Source organism: Caloenas nicobarica, chromosome 34, assembly GCF_036013445.1.
Source record: "Caloenas nicobarica isolate bCalNic1 chromosome 34, bCalNic1.hap1, whole genome shotgun sequence".
Lineage (NCBI taxonomy): Eukaryota > Metazoa > Chordata > Aves > Columbiformes > Columbidae > Caloenas > Caloenas nicobarica.
This window is the reverse complement of record NC_088278.1, coordinates 1,430,226-1,448,187: the sequence shown is the minus strand read 5'-3', so window position 1 is coordinate 1,448,187 and position 17,962 is coordinate 1,430,226. Positions and strand designations below refer to the sequence as shown.

Sequence of the window (17,962 nt, the reverse complement as noted above, 5' to 3'; positions counted from 1 at the left end):
TCAGAGCTTGGCCGGGTGCTACAGCTGAGGTGCCACAGCCCAACTGTGCACTGATGCCCTGAGCCAAGGGCACAGCCAGGACAAGCTGCAGCCTGTGCTGTTTGACACCCATGGAGTCACCGCCAGGCGTGGTGGGACAAGTCACACAGCTTGGGGTGCTGCAATGGCTGGGTACAGGCTTTTCAGGAGAGACGGGCTGGAAGGGTCAGCAGTGGGATTCCCTCAGAGTGAAGAAGTTGCTTGGATGTATGGAGCTCCTTTACGTGGGGAGTGACAAGATGGGTTTTCCCTTGTGAGTGAGCGCACCAATGACAAAGCCCTGGGGCTGTGGGGGCACATGGCCATGCTCCCCAACAATCTGGTGCCACTGAAAGTGGGGCACAGCAGTCAGGGAGAGGCACCAGCATAAGGAGGAGAAAGCAGCACTGCAAGACTGTGGTAGGGAAATTGGAAATTATTTCCTTTTTCTTGAATAAACTCTGGATGGAACCCTGCTACTGCTGCCATTTAAGTGGCCTCTGCCTGGGCTCAGGAGAGTCCTGGAGGCTGAGGCCCCTTTTCTTTAGGGGGCACCGGGGACTCCCCGGGCGAGTGGTCCCTGCCCTGGCTGGAATTGGAGGGACCGTGGCTGGAGCAGTCCAGGGAGAGTCCAGAACTTGAGAAACTTTGGGGTTCTACCATCAGGAATCTCTGAAGTTTCAAAAGGAGAAGCGGCCAGTCCTGTACCGGGGCAGGAGAATAACCCCATCCATCAGGACAGAGCAGGACCTGACACGCTGAGCAGTGACCCTGAGGAGAAGGGCCTGGGCACTACAAGGGCCGCCACACAAGCCCGTGCTGCACGCTCACCATGAACAAGGCAGCTGCACACGGGGCTGCATGAGGAGGAGCGTGGGGACCCAGACACCTGGAGTTCTCATCCCATTCGGTTCAGCACTGGTGTGACCCCACACACACGGGTGTGTGCCAGTGTGTGGCTCCCAGTTTGGAGAAGCAGGGAGGAACTGGGGAGTGCTGGGCTGTGCCAAGGCAGGGTTCAGGACCCTGTGCACATGGTGTGGGATGCTGAGGGACCTGGGCTGCTCTGGCCCAGCAGCGCTGGGGAGGCTGCAGCAGTGTAGGAGTAGCCTGAGAGTGCTGGAAGGGTGGTTTCCGAGATGGTGGAGGTTTTCTTCATAGTGAGAAAGAGCATGAGAAAGAAATAATGGCACAAAGTGCAGGTGGGGAGGTCCAGGCCGGACATGAGCAGGAAGGAATGTGAGTGGAAGGGCAGTGCTGTGGTGGAGCAGGTCACCCAGAGGAAGTCTGCATCAGCCCAAGGCTTTGTGCTTCAAGGAACAGCTGGGGAGGATGGAGAGAGATCAGCAAAGGAAGGAAGATGCTCAGACAAGAGCAAGGTGGGGCAGCAGGGGGGATGTGTCCAGCCTGCAGGGCAAGAGGTGCAGGGGATGCCACAGCATAGGACAGGCTGTCGTGGAGAGGATCAAGGGATGTAAAGAGGTTTAAAGCCCCCAGCAGACATGAGCTCCTTCTCCCCTTAGCTGTGGCTGTTGTCTCCAGCTCTGATGCCTGTGAGGAGACACCTTGTCCTTACAGCACAGGGGCCTCATGGCCTCCTTGTCCCCAGCCAGGAACCTGGGAGGTGTGGGACCATAGTCCTGCCCTTGGCCTTGCACAGCCCCACATCACACTGTCCCAGGAAGGGCCCTGGGCAACGTGGGAGGGACAGGATCTGCCTTCCCAGGGCTGGGGGTCAGGGCTTGGACCTTTGGTTAATGAAACACATCCAGGTGTACTGATCATCAGAGAGAACTTCACCTTGCTTGTCCTGATCTGTCATCTCTGCCTCCAGTTTTCTTCTCTAACCAGACCCTGGGGTCAGTTCCTCAGTAGTGTTCGTCAGTGGGACCCATTAACATTACAAGAAACTTTGGAGTTTGAATCTGACTTGGACTTCTTGAGAGGTTTCTTCAGCTTCCTCCAGGGTCTGAAGTTCATAGCCTCAGCACCAAACCCACCAGAGGGGTCATTAAAGTGCCTTGGGCTGCCCCTGTGCTGCTGAGCTGGGCTGGGCTCCTGGGACAGAGGGAGCTCATGGCAAGCGGCAGCGCTGCAGAGAGACAGCTCTGCCCAGGAGCAGCTCCTCTGCAAAGCGCAGCAGGGCTGAGGGCTCTGCCTGGGGATCTCAGGGAGACAAGCAAGGCAGAGAGAGATGAAAGGTGGTCAGGATGGGGAGGATGACTGAGAGCTCACTGGAGGAGAAATCTTTGCAGCCCTTGCCATGGTAAGTCTCTGGGTGCAGGGCAATGCAGCTGCAGCTCCTGGAGGCATCTCCTCAAGTTAGCACAGGCACAGCCTGTGGGATCTGTAAGGAGGGGGCTCTTGTCAGGCAATTTTGAACAGCTGTGAAGCTGGGTGAGCACCCAGGGGTGCCCAGGGCTGTCCTGCAGAGCAGGGTCCCTGCACCCCAGGGCTGTGCCGGGGCAGGGACTCTGCCGCCTGCCAGGGTCAGCGCTCAGCCTGCCCGGGGAGATCCCAACAACACTGAGAGAGGAAGCCGTGGGGGGAAGGAGCGACCCCTATCAGGACAGGAAAGGTGCTTCTGCTGTGCAGAGGATGCTGTGTGGGTCAGGGCTGCTCACACCTCCAGATCACCCCCAGGATTTTTCCAAGGGGATGCCTCAAGCAGAAGATTAATGCAAGGATTGTCTAGACAGATAAGGAGCTTTCCTGAGCCTGCCTTTTTTGTTTCCTATCCCAACGGTTGGAGAGTGCAGGAAAGGATACAAGGAAAATGAGCTCTCATGCTTAAGCAAGTCACTGAGACTCCTGAGCTGCAAGTTTGAATGATCAGTACATCTGCCAGAAGCCTCATAACATCCCTTCACCACCTCTCTTCCTGTGGACAGCACCTGCATCACCTTTGCTGAACCCGTCAGCCTTAACCTGACCTGTCCTGTTTTCCAGCCTGCAAACAGAAAGATGCCCCCAGGCAAACAGGCAGGATCTGTAGGGCCAGGGTGAGAGCACAGAGGGTGGGAAGGGGTCTGTGAGCAATGACAGAGAAAAGACATGAACAGGGAAACACCTCCCAGGAGGAAAATCTTCAGGTAGCAGGGATGTGATCTGGGAAAGAGAGGAAATCAAAACCAGAAATGCTGCGGGAGGGAGAACAGAGAAAACTCCCTATGACCCCCTGCAGTGCAGATCCCTCCTGTGAGCAGCCCCCTCGCCTCCTCTCCCACCCAGCAAAGCCTCTGCCCTCAGGGCCGGGGGCTCCAAGGCATGAAGCAGCTCCTGTGCAGCCAGAGCTCCAGTTCCCTCTGCAGAGCACAGGGGCTGAGAGCAGCTGCCCGGCAATGCTGGTGTGTGGGAGGTGGCTGCACAGCTGGGGAAGGGTGACGCTGTCTGAGTGCCCGGCTGCCTCTGCCCTGGCCTCTCTCACACCCACCCTCACCGCAGTTTCCTTCTTGCTCCACTGCTCTGGGTCACTGTTGGAGTGATCTGGTTCTTGCTGTCAGGCTCTCTGCGGATGGGAGTTTCAGCTGCACAGTCACAGCCTGATCTTGTGGGTCCTTTCCTGCAGCTGTGTCCATGGGAACACGTGTCCCAGCTTGGCTCTGACCTGTGGGGCTGTGGGCAATGCAGTGTGTGGGGCTGGGGAATGAGCTGAGTCTCCCTGAATCAAATGCCATCATTAGGACCCTTGGCTGTCTCCTTGAGTTTTTCTTCCAAGCTGTGAGCTTCCCTCCAGGATGCAAACCTGTCCTATAGCACGTTAGCATTATCTGAATTAGTCATGCAGAAGTGCAGAGATGCTATGATGGAAGAAATGCTGTTTGGTTTGTGAAATGAGCCGAGTGTGTCCTGGAACAGAAGTGGGGTGCTGACACCTGACGAAAGCATGAGACATGTCGAGGTCTGAGGCGGGTCCCTCTGCTCTCAGCAGTGCCTGGTGGCTTTTCAGGGTAACATGGCAATGTGATCACCCTCCATCTCAGAAAGGTGTCAGTCCAGGGCAGCTGCAGCAAGACAGAGGGACAGAGCAGCTGCCCTCACTCTGCACTGACCCACAGGCATCCTCTGGTCTCGCAGGACTCGCTCTGTTCTCCCTGAGTGCAGCAGAAATGCTGAGGGTTTCTGACACCCAACAACACTTCCCAGAGTGGGAGGTGAGAAGGAGCTGTAGAAACGCCAAACCTCTCAAACACAGTTTCTCAGGTCGGGGGGTACAGATGCTGACAGTCCCTTCTGCAGCAGGAGCGGTTCCATGTGACAAAGCTGAACCCCAGGACTGGCCCCTGCCCCACCCATCACACAGGGTCAGGCTGACTCCTCAAGAGCCCCTGGGCAGAGACCCTGCTCTTCATTGCACACTCATCAAGCACCGACGAGGGCTCCAGCCAGGACGTTCTCCTGGAAAAAGAAAAGGGTCTCTTTGTGGGAGGGTCTGTGGGAAATGGCTTTGGTTTTTCCCAGAGGAGTCTCATCTAAACCGTCACTGTCTTTTCCTCCTTGCACAGGTCCTCATGCCCAGAGGCAGCAAATGTCCAACAGCAGCTCCATCACCCAGTTCCTCCTCCTGGCGTTCACAGACACACGGGAGCTGCAGCTCTTGCACTTCTGGCTCTTCCTGGGCATCTACCTGGCTGCCCTCCTGGGCAACGGCCTCATCATCACCACCATAGCCTGTGACCAGCACCTCCACACCCCCATGTACTTCTTCCTCCTCAACCTCTCCCTCCTCGACCTGGGCTCCATCTCCATCACTGTGCCCAAATCCATGGCCAACTCTCTGTGGGACACCAGGGTCATTTCCTTTGCAGGATGTGCTGCCCAGGTCTTCTTTGTATGTTTCTTGTTTGGTGCAGAGTATTTTCTTCTCACTGTCATGTCCTACGACCGCTATGTTGCCATCTGCAAACCCCTGCACTACGGGACCCTCCTGGGCAGCAGAGCTTGTGTCCACATGGCAGCAGCTGCCTGGGCCAGTGGGCTTCTCATTGCTCTGATGCACACGGCCAATACATTTTCACTGCCACTGTGCAAGGGCAATGCCCTGGACCAGTTCTTCTGTGAAATTCCTCAGATCCTCAAATTGTCCTGCTCAGATGCCTACCTCAGGGAAACTGGTCTTACTGCTTTTAGTGCTTTTCTATTTTGGGGATGTTTTGTGTTCATCGTGCTGTCCTATGTGCAGATCTTGAGGGCTGTGCTGAGGATCCCCTCTGAGCAGGGACGGCACAAAGCCTTTGCCACGTGCCTCCCTCACCTGGCCGTGGTCTCCCTGTTTGTCAGCACTGGCATGTTTGCCCACCTGAAGCCCCCCTCCATCTCCTCCCCATCCCTGGATCTGGTGGTGTCTGTTCTGTACTCAGTGGTGCCTCCAGCAGTGAACCCCCTCATCTACAGCATGAGGAACCAGGAGCTCAAGGATGCTCTGAGGAGGCTGATGACTGGATGTTTTCAGCCATAGACTGCCTACCTTCCTCTTCAATGGCTCCCAGTGTACGTCATGACAGGCCAAGCTTTGTTTCCTTCTTATACATTTTTTTTCTTTTTCCACTTGTGATATTGTTGTTTTTGAAGAAATGCCACTGGTCATCTTTTCCTGCCTAAGTATCCACTCATGTTGCATGATCCAGACACCTTTTTTAACCAGGGAGTCTCTTAAATACAAGCGAAACGAATGAACATGATTTTAATTTTTTTTTATTTTTTAGGTTCTTTTTCTTATGTCTGAGACCCATCCTCGTTGTATCAGGGATGAATGGGAAATGAAAACACCTTTTGGCTGCACCAGCTTTAGGAAGGCTGCTCTGTGCCTGCGGCAGTAAGAGCTCCTGAGGACCTCAAGGGCCAGGGCTTTCATGCTGGCCTGGGGAGGTGGGATGGCCTGGAGGGGCTGCAGACCTCTCAGGATCTGCTGGAGAGGAGAGCAAAGGACACAGGTGCCTCCATTTCCTTTTGCCATGTGTGTCCACCCACCTCCGGGGCTGACTGTTCTCTGAGCCCCAGGAGCTGCTGTGCCCTTCAGAGGGGCAGAGGCTGTGGGGTGACTGCCCAGAGCACCTGCAATGGGCACTGGTGTGGGACCAGCCCCACACTGGGCTTTGCTGGGGAGAGGGCACTGAAGGTGGAGAGAGGGCAGGGGAGGTGGGAGAGACTCGAGGGAGCTGGGCTGGGCTGGAAAGGACCTGGGAGAGAAAAACATCAGCCTGTATCTCGTGCTGCACGACCATGCAGGGTGAAGACTCACACCAGGGGTTGTGGTGCAGAGCCAGGGCTTGTGGGAGGGATCAATGTCCTGCAGGTGCGGGAGAGATGAAGCTGCTCTGTGACCTTGGTGGCATGGACAGACCAGGAAGGTGGCCCAGGGCCTTCGTCACCCCCCAGCCACCGGCCACCTCTCATGGGCCATTTCCAGCACTGGCCGCTCAGCCCAGGTTGCCGGGTGAGGTTCCCTGTGAGGCCATCTCCATCCTCCTGCTGGGCTCAGGGCCCGTCTCAGGGAACGGCCAGCCCTGCCCAGCCTCTCTCCTGGCCCAGACCCTGGCACACCCTGGAGCGGGGCTGTCTGTGAACCCCACAGCTGGCACGGCCTCTCCAGGAGCTTGGAGAGGCTGCCACGCAGGAAGGCCATGGGGTGAGAAAGCACCAAGGACCATGTGGGCATCACACCGGGAGACTGTTCCCCACCCCAAATGCCCCCTGTCCTGTGCTGTGCCTGCACCGTGGGGCTGTGGGACCATGCGTGGGGCAGCAGGGCTGGGCTGTCACAGCACAGGGTGCAGACAGGGGCCACAAAGCAGCTGCCAGGGGTGACAGCAAGGACAAGGACAGACAAGGAGTCTATGTGCATCACCTTTGCTGTGCAGGGATGACTTTGGGAAGGGCAAAGCTCACCTGGAGTTGGTGGCTGCAAGAAAAGAGACCACTGCATCGGAGACCAAGGCAGAACAAGGGAAATGCGGGGCCGTTACTGGGTGGGGAGGGGAATTTAATAACAGCAGAGAGTGATGCTGGGGTTGAGGGACTCAATGTCTTCTGTGTCTGGCTCTTTACTGGAACACCCACCCAGGCCTCTGTGCTCAATGAAGGGCTTCAAGGAGGAGAGCACGTCTTGGCAGGAACCTCAGGAAGCCCCAGCAGGACAAACAGCAGCGTCTGCCCCTGCAGGGACTCACCCTGGCAATGGCACAGGCTGGGGCTGCCTGGCTGCGAGTAGCTCTGTGGGAAAGGTCTGGGTGGGCAGGGAGCTGGGCAGGAGGCAGCGTGTGCCCTGGTGCACGGGAGGCCAGGAGCACCCTGGGCTGTGCCACCAGGAGCACGGCCAGGAGGTGGAGGGAAGGGATTCTCTGGAATACTCCATCCAGATCTCAGATCCCAATTCAGGAAAGATATTGGCAAGCTGGAGCGGGTTGAGCAAAGGGCCCTGGGGACAGCCAGGGACTGGAGCACTTTGCCCGTGGGGAGAGGCTGAGGGAGCCGGGCTTGTCCGTGCCAGAGAAGGGAAGGCTGACGGGGACCTCATCACAGCCTGCCAGTGCCAGCGAGGAGGTGATGGAGAATGCAGAGCCAGGCTCTTCACTGTAGTGCATTGCAGAAGGACAAGAAACAATGGGTGGAAGGTGAAAGAGGTGAGGTTCAGCCAGGACATAAGGAAAAGTTTTTTCCCTAGAACAGGGGTGCCAAATTCACTTTCACCGGGGGCCACATCTGCCTAATGGTTGCCTTGAAAGGGACGAATGTAGTTTTAGGACTGTATATATACAACTATTCCTACATTTATACAGTCTTAAAATTACAGTTGGCCCTTTGAAGGCAACAGTGAGGCTGATGTGGTCCCAGTGAAAATGAGTTTGACACCCCTGCCCCAGGAGCTCAGCCAAGTGCTGCCTCGGGTCACCCAGAGAGGCTGAGCAGCCTCTGTCCTTGGACGTTTTCAAACTCCGATTGAATCAGGGCTTGAACACCTTGGTCTGACCCCGTTTGTGACAGGTTGGACTGCAGACTCCTGAGGGCCCTCCAACCTCACTTCTCATATGATCCCATTGTGATGTTGGGCTCTGTTTCTAACTGGTCAGAGCAGACGATTATGGGCCATGAATCCACCTGTGCTGTAGGTGACCATCTAAACCAACATCTCAACCAGTGAACCAGACAACAGCTCAGTGTGACTCGCTCTGGCCAAAGTGTGAAGAGTCCTGGGCAGGGAAGTTTTAGAGGGCATGGGGCGCTATACAAGACATAAAATGATCTTGGCTTAATGCCTGTAGGCCCATCAGATGTCAGCTGATGTCAATGAAAATTAAAATAAGAACTGAAGACAAAGATCCAAAGCAAAGAAAGATGTCAACATACTTTTTTTTTAAAGTCTTTGAGAGGTTTTCTTTTCACAGAATCACAGAATCACAGAATGTTAGGGATTGGAAGGGACCTCGAAAGATCATCTAGTCCAATCCCCCTGCCAGAGCAGGAACACCCAGGTGAGGTTACACAGGAAGGCGTCCAGGCGGGTTTTGAATGTCTCCAGAGAAGAAGAATCCACAATGTCCCTGGGCAGCCTGTTTCAGTGTTCCGTCACCCTCACTGAGAAGAAGTTTCTTCTCAAATTTAAGTGGAACCTCTTGTGTTCCAGCTTGAAGCCATTACCCCTTGTCTTACTGTTGGTTGTCACCGAGAAGAGCCTGGCTCCATCCTCGTGACACCCACCCTTTATATATCTATAAACATTGATGAGGTCACCCCTCAGTCTCCTCTTCTCCAAGCTAAAGAGACCCAGCTCCCTCAGCCTTTCCTCATAAGGGAGATGCTCCACTCCCTTCATCATCTTTGTGGCCCTGCGCTGGACTCTCTCCAGCAGTTCCCTGTCCTTCTGGAACTGAGGGGCCCAGAACTGGACACAATATTCCAGATGAGGTCTCACCAGGGCAGAGTAGAGGGGAAGGAGAACCTCTCTCAACCTACTAACCACCCCTCTTCTAATACACCCCAGGATGCCATTGGCCTTCTTGGCCGCAAGGGCACAGTGCTGGCTCATGGTCATCCTGCTGTCCACCAGGACCCCCAGGTCCCTTTCCCCTACACTCAAAAAGGAAAGTGTTTTCCAGAAATAGAAATGGATATAAGACACACATGTCTTCAGCTACACAGATAAGCCTTTTACGTATTACTTTTTTACATATTAAAAAAAATGTCAAAAAGTGAATTACCAGGAAGCATACTAAGGGGAGGAGAATATTGGTCTTCCCCTGTACTTCTATTACCAACACTCTATTATTTCATCTCCCTTGTCAGTCAGGAGTTTCCAGCTCTCCTGATTCAAGGTCCATGTCAAAGGAAAACTTTTCAGCAGACTGTCTGGACACACACCCTTCCCAGCACTCTCAGGTTTTCTCCTCCGCTTCCTCTTTGGTCATTCAGTTGCCTCACAACTGTTTGGTTTCTGCTTGGAGCTTCAGGGAGTTACAAACTTGCCCCATTCTTCAGAGCTCTAACGAACATGGCAGTCAACACATTATTTGTGTTTATATCTATCCTTTCCTAACTCTGTCTAAAGCAGTTCTTGTGTGGATGTCCCTTGTGGATGGTGGACCTCACCAGATGCAGCTTAGACAGTTGTGGAAAGTGTTTTACTCTATTAAATTGTATTGTGTTTATTTGTTGGCATTGAAGAGAAACCTTTCTGTGCCTGAGTGCAGCCAGGTCTCTAAGGAGAGCAGGTGGGAGCTGGTGCAGAGGAGGGATGAGGAGCAAGGTTGTCCCTACAGTGTCCGACCTTAAGGGACTGTTCTCCTGCCTGTCCAGGTGTCTTCAGGTGACCCTCTGGATCAATGCCCAGTGTAGAATTCTGCTGTCACTTCTTCTATGAAATCAAGAACGATAGAAAGTACCACTGAAAGAAAAAACCCTCCCTTATGAAATCTTCTTTGAAATCTTCATCACGAAGTAACCCACCAAAACCTCTCCAAATAGTTGTACAAGTCTTGCAGACTGGAAGAAAATGACAGGAAAAGACATGGCTCGTTAGGGCTTTTTGTATTTTAATGAGCCCCATGGCGTATTTGGTGCTGAGTCCATGAACCTCAGATACCAAGAGCAGACTGAAGAATCTCCTCAAGAAGTCCAAGGCAGAAGCAAATTCCAAAGTTCCTTGAAGCATTAATGGGTCCCACTGAGGCCATTACTGACAAAGCCTCCCCAGGGACTCGTTACAACCGATAATTGGAGACTGTGATTACATCGGGCAAAGGCAAAGTGCAGCAGCTCTGATGCTGAGAAAACCCTTGGTTTGTTTGATGAAGGAGGATGGTCAAACCTTGAGCCCCTGCCCCTACGAAGGGAGATCCTGTCCCTCACGCGTGTCTCAGGGCTCTTGCTGGGGATGTGGGGAGTGCGATGCCATGGAGGGACAACAATGTGACACCTCCCAACCTCCCTTGGGGAGGTGCAAGGAGCAATGAGGCCTCATGGCCATGACAGTGATGGGTCTCCTCTTAGGCCTCAGTGGCAGGGACATCAGCCATAGCCAAGGGGACAAAGACCTCGGGCCTTCCAGGGACATTCAGCCTCACCCTTGGCCATCTCCACCACAGGCCGTTTCCGAGGGGAAATGGCTGGTGACCTGTTACACCACTTAGACACACACAAGTCTATGGGGCCAGATGGGATCCATCCAAGGCTGCTGAGGGAGCTTGCAGACGTGATCACTAAGCCACTTTCAATTGTGTATCAGCAAGCCTGGCTAGCCGGGGAGGTCCCAGTCGACTGGAAGTTGGCGAATGTGATGCACATCTACACGAAGGGTCAGAAGGAGGATCCAGGGAATTACAGGCCTGTCAATCTGACCTCGGTGCCAGGGAAGCTCATGGAACAGATCATCCTGAGTGACATCACATGGCACACACAGGACAACCAAGCAATCAGGCCCAGTCAGCATGGGTTTATGAAAGGCAGGTCCTGCTTGACCAGCCTGATCTCTTCCTATGACAAGGAGCTCCATCTTGTGGGTGAGGGAAAGGCTGTGGACGTTGCATACTTGGACTTCAGTGAAGCCTTTGACACCGTATCCCACAGCATCTCCTGGAGAAGCTGCAGCTCATGGCCTGGATGGTGTATCTGCGATGGATAAAGAACCGGCTGGAGGGCCGGGCCCAAAGAGTTGTGGTGAACGGAGCCAAATCCAGTTGGTGGCCGGTCGCGAGTGGTGTCCCCAGGGCTCAGTATTGGGGCCAGTTCTGTTTAATCTCTTTATCAATGATCTGGATGAGGGGATCAAGTGCACCCTCAGTATGTTTGCAGATGACACCACGCTGGGTGTGAGTGTTGATCTGCTGGACGGTAGGAAGGCTCTAAAAAGGGATCTGGACTGGCTGGATGGTTGGGCTGAGGCCAGTTGTCTGAGGTTCAACAAGGCCAATCGCAGGGTCCTGCACTTGGGTCACAACAACCCCAGGCAGCGCTACAGGCTCAGGGAAGAGCAGCCGGAAAGCTGCCCAGCAGAAAAGGACTTGGGGGTGCTGATTGACAGCAGCTGAATATGAGCCAGGGTGCGTCCAGGTGGAAAAAAGGCCACCAGCATCCTGGCTTGTATCAGGAATAGTGTGGGCAGCAGGACCAGGGCAGTGATTGTCCCCTGTATCGGCACCAGTGAGGCCACACCTTGAGTCCTGGGGTCAGTTTTGGGCCCCTCACTATAGGAAAGACCTTGAGGTGCTGGAGCGAGCTCAGAGAAGGGCAATGGAGCTGCTGAAGACCCTGGAGCACAAGTGTGATGTGGAGCGGCTGAGGGAACTGGGGCTGTTCAGCCTGGAGAACAGGAGGCTGCGGGGAGACCTTATCGCTCCCTGAACTGCCTGAAAGGAGGTTGGAGCATGGAGGGTGTTGGTCTCTTCTCCCACGTACCAAGTGATAGGACAAGAGGAAAAGGCCTCAAGTTGCACCAGGGGAGGTTTACATTGGATATTAGGAAAAAAATTGTTCACACAAAGGGCTGTCAGGCATTGGAAGAGGCTGCCCAGGGAAGTGGGGGAGTCACCATCTCTGGAGGGGTTTAACAGACATACAGATGAGGCTCTCAGGGATATGGTTAGTGCCAGAGTTAGGTTATGGTTGGAACTGATGATCTTGAGGGTCTCTTCCAACCAAAATGATTCTATGAATCTGTGATGGCAGATTTCAACTTTTCATTGCAACAGCTCAGCCTTGCAGCAGCTGTGCCCTCCAGGAGGAGATCCCCTGGAGCCGTTCCCATCAGTTCTCGCCGGCTCTTCACACTGCCAGGTTGCCAAGGGACCAATCTCGAGCGCGATGGGAGTTCATGTGTACAGCGGCAGAGCACCGGGGGTTTGTGATCATCCCTGGGTATTCCCCAATGGTTTTTAAATTCTGCAGGAATGTAAAGGATTTGGAAATGCCACAGCCCTTCTATTGCAAGTTGGTGGAGGTGTGGGCAGCCATTTTTCTCTTTGTGCGTTTTTATGGCCACTGGATGTGAAATCCTGATCCTAAGTAGCTCAGAGCAGATGCCTGAAAGAAGGGGTTTGGTTTTCTGCCAGAAATATGTTTCAGGAATTGCTCTGAGGATTTTTCTCCTCCACCTTCTTCTCCACTGCCAGCTCTCCACAGTGACAATCAAGCAAAGCGAATTCAACCTGCAAGGACTAGGAGCAGAGATGAGGCTTATCTCAGAGCAGGAGGGAGATTTCCATGAGAGCTGATGAGCGCTACGTGAGCTACATGAGCTGATGAGGTTCTGCCCCTTGACAGGGGTAAGCGGGGGCTTTGGGGGGTTGTGGTTCAGGGAACCTATGAAGAACAGCACGTGAAAGGCCACCTGCAGGCAACCCCATTTCAAAGCTCCTTTGAAGCTGCAGGAGACTGAGCTGCCGAGCTCACAAAATTCCCATCCTTTTTCCTCCAACAGTAATAAAGGTGAGCTGTACTGTGCCTTGTAGTAACAAACAGTAAATCTCTAAGCATAAAAGCTTCTGCAACTGCATTGCTAAATAATCTTAAAGAGAAACCGGACCGCCTGACAGTCTGGCTCCAGTGATAATCATAGAGAAATAAAAACTAAAAAACAAACAAACAAACCTCACATGTACTGGGTTTGCGTGGGAAGGTTTTAGGAGCAGGGGGCTTCTCTGAGAAGGGGGAAAAAGAGAAACAGGTTTGTAGCTGATTTTACCACGGGTGTGCTCTAACACACCACTCTGATCCTTGTTTTACCTGTTGTTCCTCGGAATGAGTATTTGGGTCCAGGGCTGGTGAACTGGGCCATGATGGGGCCCCATGGGCCATGATGTCTCCAACTCCCCACCCGGGCTCTGTCCATGCTGCGAGATGCTGATAAAGCCTGAGGAAAGAGCTGAAGAGCATCTTGCTACTTTGACCTGTGCCTCAGGAGTTTTCAATCACTGTTCAAATGATTGTGCCGTACACTGATAGAGTGAACTTGCCATCAAACTTGGTTAAGTTGCACTTTTACAACATCATATTAAAAGCACTTTTGCTAATATCTTTGACAGGGGTTCTCTAAGCCATCTCAATCACCCACTGGTGACATCTTGTTCCTGTACCATGAGAGTTCTGTCTCACCAGAGAATACCAATGTTCTCGATAAAAGAACATTTTTTACTACGAGGTTGGCAAGACCCTGGAACAGGTTGCCCAGAGCAGTTGTGGATTCCTCCTCAGTGGATTTGCTCAAGGCCTGGGGATGCAAACCCCCTCAGGCACAATGGAGCTCACCCCTGATGCTGAACTAGGGCAGGGAAGGAGCAGTCTCAGGACTCCACCTGTCTCAGCCGTGGCCGTCGAAAGGGATGAGGACGACAAAGTCTGCATCTGCTTCGTCTCTGCGGCACAGAGCGTGGTGAGCAGTGAGGGCATCCAGAGATCTGGCAAGAGAGGTTGTGGTGTCAGCGGCCAGGGGACCCTGGGGACAGCCTGGGACCGTCATGGAAACGCACTATGACATCGGGAGGCTGTGCTATTGCATCACCTGGCTGATCCAGGGCTGGGGACGTCCAGCCTGCAGGGTCAGACCTTCCTGAGATCTGCTTTCCTGCCTCAATGCATATTTTCAGGGTGCACATGAGACAGGTTTTGAACGTCAGCAGAGAGCGGGGGAGCTTTCCAAAGCACCCGGTTTTTACACCGCCCTTGCACTCAGTGACGGTGTTGACAAGTGACACAGTGGTCACAGAGATCCACTGGGGAGCGGAGGCTTTGCCTGCTGAGGCAAACCAACACTTCCAGATTCACTGCTTTAAGACTGCTAGAGGCGATTTGGGCTTCAATACCAGAACAAAAGCATTTCCATCACAGAACCCCAGCCACCACCTCTCTGATCGTCTTGTCAGGGACCCACAAACACTGTGTTGCAAAACACGTGATGGCTGTATAAAGTGTCCTGTCCTCCCCAAATCATTCTTCCCCTCATACCCTCAGTACTGCAGTAATAATTATATAACTGCATGAAGAAAATTAAGCCGCTTTCAGCCAAACCAGATGTGGACATGCTGGAGAGGGTCCAGAGAAGGGCCACAGAGATGATCAAAGGACTGGGCAGCTGCCATACGAGCAAAGGCTGAGAGAACCGGGCTTGTTCAGCCTGGAGAAAAGGCGGCTCAGGGAGAGCTCAGCACCATGTTCCAGTGTTTCCAGGGTGGCTACAAAGATGGACATGCCCTTTGTACAAGGAGTCCTAGAGAAAAGACAAGGGCTGATGGGTAAAAACTACTCCTGGGGTGATCCTGACTGGACACAAGCAGGAAATTTTTCACCATGAGAGCCATCAGCCATTGGAATAATCTCCCCAGGGAAGTGGTGAATTCCCCAAAATTGGACACTTTAAAGATTCAGCTGGACGGGGTGCTGGGCCAGCTTGTCTAGACTGGGCTTGTGCCAGGAAAGGTTGGACCAGGTGATCCTTGTCCCTTCCAGCCAGGGATTCTGTGATTGTATGAGAATGTCTGCACAGCGGTGTGTGCGCACACGCGTGTGCGTGTATGTAGGTCTGTGTGTATGCACGTTTGTGTGTGTGTGCACACGCGTGACTGTGTGTGGAACCAGGTCCCAGGAGCTGGGCTGGCACGGTGGTCTGTCATGGGGCATCCCACTGACCGGCATCCACATCTGGGACGGACACATCTGGGGGTTAGGGGCTTCTCTACCAAAACCAGATTTCTCATTGACCCAGATTATGTCAGTGACTCATTCACCTGAATGGAAGAGATTTGGGGGAGACAAAAGACAGGGTCCAGCCCCTTTCAAAGCACAACGCATCATGTCGATGTCTCCTGCCAGATCCCAGTGTCCACCTACAAAGCAAACCCCCACTCCAGGAGACACCCAGCTGCCCACAACCCAGCGCTTCTGGACTCTGATTTTCTCCTTTCACCGCCTCCCCAAACCATCCCCTGGTTCCTTTGCCCAGACCGGGGGTAGCGGCCCCACGCGTGTGTCGCTGGTGCCGCTCTCACCTCTGCAGCTCCCGCAGCCGCTCCGGCTGGTGCTGCTGCTCCAGCGCACTCAGGCGCTGCTGGTGCCGCGCCAGCAGCTCTGCCCGCTCCTGCCTCGCGTCCTGCCGCGGCCACAGCAGCCGAGCCGCCCGCTGCTCCTTCTCCCGCCGCAGCACCTGCTCCCGCTGCCCGGGGGTCTCCTGCACCTTCACACAATCACAGAATCACAGGATGTCAGGGGTTGGAAGGGACCTCGGAAGCTCATCCAGCGCAATCCCCCCGCCGGAGCAGGAACACCCAGATGAGGTTACACAGGAAGGCGTCCAGACGGGTTGGAATGTCTCCAGAGAAGGAGACTCCACAACCTCCCTGGGCAGCCTGGGCCAGGGTTCTCTTACCCTCACCGAGAAGTTTTTTCTCAAATTTAAGTGGAACCTCCTGTGCTCCAGTTTGAACCCATTACCCCTTGTCTTACCACTGGCTGCCCCCGAGAAGAGCCTGGCTCCATCCTCCTGACACCTTCGCCGAGGTCCTGCCCGGAGAGAGCTCCTGAGGGGTGACGGCACAGAGCTGTTGCTGCCATCACGACACCCGCACGCTGCACCCCGAGTGCGCAGAGGATTTGGGAACAGGACGCTGAGCTCGGGCTGCTCCGCAGTCCCAGCCCTGACCCCTCTGCTGCCGCCCAGCGCTGCCCTGGCTGGGGACGTGCTGGCCACGGCACCGGCCCCTCCTCCCGCTCCCCCGCGGGCCAGTGCTGGTGCCAGCGGAGCCCACCCCGGCTCACCCCTGGGGCTCCTCTGCCCCACCAGCCCCAGCCCGCCCGCCCCAGGGCTGGATGCGGGAAGCGCCTCGCAGCTCCCAGCCCAGCTCCTCCCTGAGCCCGCCCCGACAGCCGCGCTCGGGGAGTCCAGGGGCCGAGAGCTTCCCCCCCTGCACCCCCACCGGCTCCCACCGCCCGCCCGGGGGAACCGGGGCTGCTCGGCCCGTCACCCCCCGGCCGTGCCGAACTCCCGCCCGGCCCCGCCGCCGCACGGCGCGGCGCTCAGCCAGCCCGCCGCCCGCACGGAGCGCGCCGCGCTCGGGGAAGGACCCGTTCCCATAGCGACAGGGGCTGCGCCGCGCGGGGCCGGCCCTGGAAAGCCCCCGCTGCCATAGCAACGGGGGTGTCCGCTGCGCGGCCTGACTAGAAGCGGCCCCAGAGCCGCAGCGGCTCGGGCTCTTCCCTCGGCCCGGGCCGCTCCTGCCCGTGTCGGCCTCGCTCCTCCGTCCCCAGAGCGAATCCCCCCGAAGGGAGCAGAGCGGCCCTGCTGTCCCTGCGGGGCTGGAGCAGCCGTGCAGCCCCTCTGCAAGCCGCTTGCTTACATCCGCATCCAGCTTTTGTCCCTTGTTTTCACATGGTGCACACCAGTGGATCAGTTTGGGGATGGTCGCCGTAGGAAACAATTATTTCGCAAATACAGTAGGCTCCGGCAGGATCTCTCAGCAAAGCATATTTTAATAACGATTCTGCAAGACCGGGTGTTCTACCTAAAGGCCCGCACACCCAACAGGGCAGAAAGCCCCTGCTCGTATCCCCCCAAAATCCCGGCCGCGGTTTCCCTCCCCTGCTCCCCATGGGTCGGCACGGCAGGGTTTACAGACCGCCCCACGCATACGATACCCTTCCCCTTATCAATATGGGTTCCTGGCACTTTGGCTACACTTCCCCCTGAATTAACTTGTAAATACAGCTGTAGGAAACGTTAGAGCGACCTAGCGATTCCCGTTCGCAGTTAAATGGGATGGCAGCTGGCTCGTGTTATTGATAAGGATGTTCCGAGTCTATTTTGAAGAAACCAGATGTACCGAAACACAGGAACAGATAAATCGTGGACTGAAGGACAAGAAGATGACCAAATGGGGGAGATAACAGAAACGTCGGCCAAAGCCAGAAGGACAGTGATTTTTTTTCTGCCTGGACCCCCGAGTTCAGATAAAGGACAAACGGAGGAAGAGGAGAGTCTTCATCCTGACGACCACCAGATGGGGAGAGAAGACCCTGACACCACGACAGAGCATGCGTATCTATTAGTACGAATATGTATTAGTAGGTGGGATAATTCCCAAAAATAGAGAATTGTAATCACAAAGAGGGGGGTATGTAATGACCACTAAAAACTTTGTCAGGTGTGCGTGTAGGTGGAACGCAGGTTCCCCACGCACCCAGCGCTGCTTTGCTTATCGCTACTAGAATAAACTTCTCTTGAGCGCAGACTCTGTCTGTGCCGAGTAAGTTTGTCTATCACACAGGTGTCAGTATGTATTCGGGGAAGAGACTGTGTTTTACATTAAGAATTCATAGTCAGATGTCTCTCCGTCCTTCCCCCTAAATTAACTTGTAAATACAGGTATCAGTATGTATACAGGTATCAGTATATACTCTGGGAAGAGACTGTGTTTTACATTAAGAATTCGTAGTCCAATGTCTCTCGGTCCTTCCCCCCCTGCTG

At 54.7% G+C, this 17,962-nt stretch overlaps 2 protein-coding genes across 4 annotated transcripts; one reads left to right on the top strand and one right to left on the bottom strand.

Moving 5' to 3' along the window:
• Window positions 1-4,924: 4,924 nt before the first annotated feature.
• Window positions 4,925-5,476, top strand: LOC136000672 (olfactory receptor 14J1-like; the record flags this gene model as incomplete). Its single annotated transcript, XM_065654602.1, has 1 exon — window positions 4,925-5,476. A coding segment is annotated over one exon (552 nt), but the record flags the coding sequence as incomplete, so codon positions are not given.
• Window positions 5,477-11,199: 5,723 nt separating this feature from the next.
• Window positions 11,200-16,524, bottom strand: LOC136000720 (fas-binding factor 1-like). Of its 3 annotated transcripts, XM_065654669.1 has the most exons (5): window positions 16,426-16,524; window positions 15,946-16,019; window positions 15,492-15,676; window positions 13,234-13,372; window positions 11,200-12,390 (listed from the first exon to the last, which is right to left on the bottom strand). In XM_065654669.1, the coding sequence occupies exons 2-5, from the start codon at window positions 15,976-15,978 to the stop codon at window positions 12,274-12,276; spliced, it is 474 nt and encodes a 157-aa protein (XP_065510741.1). In that variant the 5' UTR covers window positions 15,979-16,019; window positions 16,426-16,524; the 3' UTR covers window positions 11,200-12,273. The 3 variants fall into 3 exon arrangements, with proteins under 3 accessions (XP_065510741.1, XP_065510742.1, XP_065510740.1); XM_065654670.1 differs by lacking the exon at window positions 16,426-16,524 and adding an exon at window positions 13,803-13,904 and having other exon boundaries at window positions 11,200-13,372; window positions 15,946-16,202; XM_065654668.1 differs by lacking the exon at window positions 16,426-16,524 and having other exon boundaries at window positions 15,946-16,202.
• Window positions 16,525-17,962: the final 1,438 nt, after the last annotated feature.

Excerpts from the sequence above, each read along its gene's own strand:
- LOC136000720 (XM_065654668.1), bottom strand. The coding sequence starts at position 16,053 with ATGGCAGCAACAGCTCTGTGCCGTCACCCCTCAGGAGCTCTCTCCGGG. Across the intron at positions 15,677-15,945 it reads CTTCTCGGGGGCAGCCAGTG|GTGCAGGAGACCCCCGGGCA; the intron begins GTAAGACAAGGG and ends GATTGTGTGAAG. Across the intron at positions 13,373-15,491 it reads CGGCTGCGGGAGCTGCAGAG|CTCTTTCCTCAGGCTTTATC; the intron begins GTGAGAGCGGCA and ends GATGCTCTTCAG.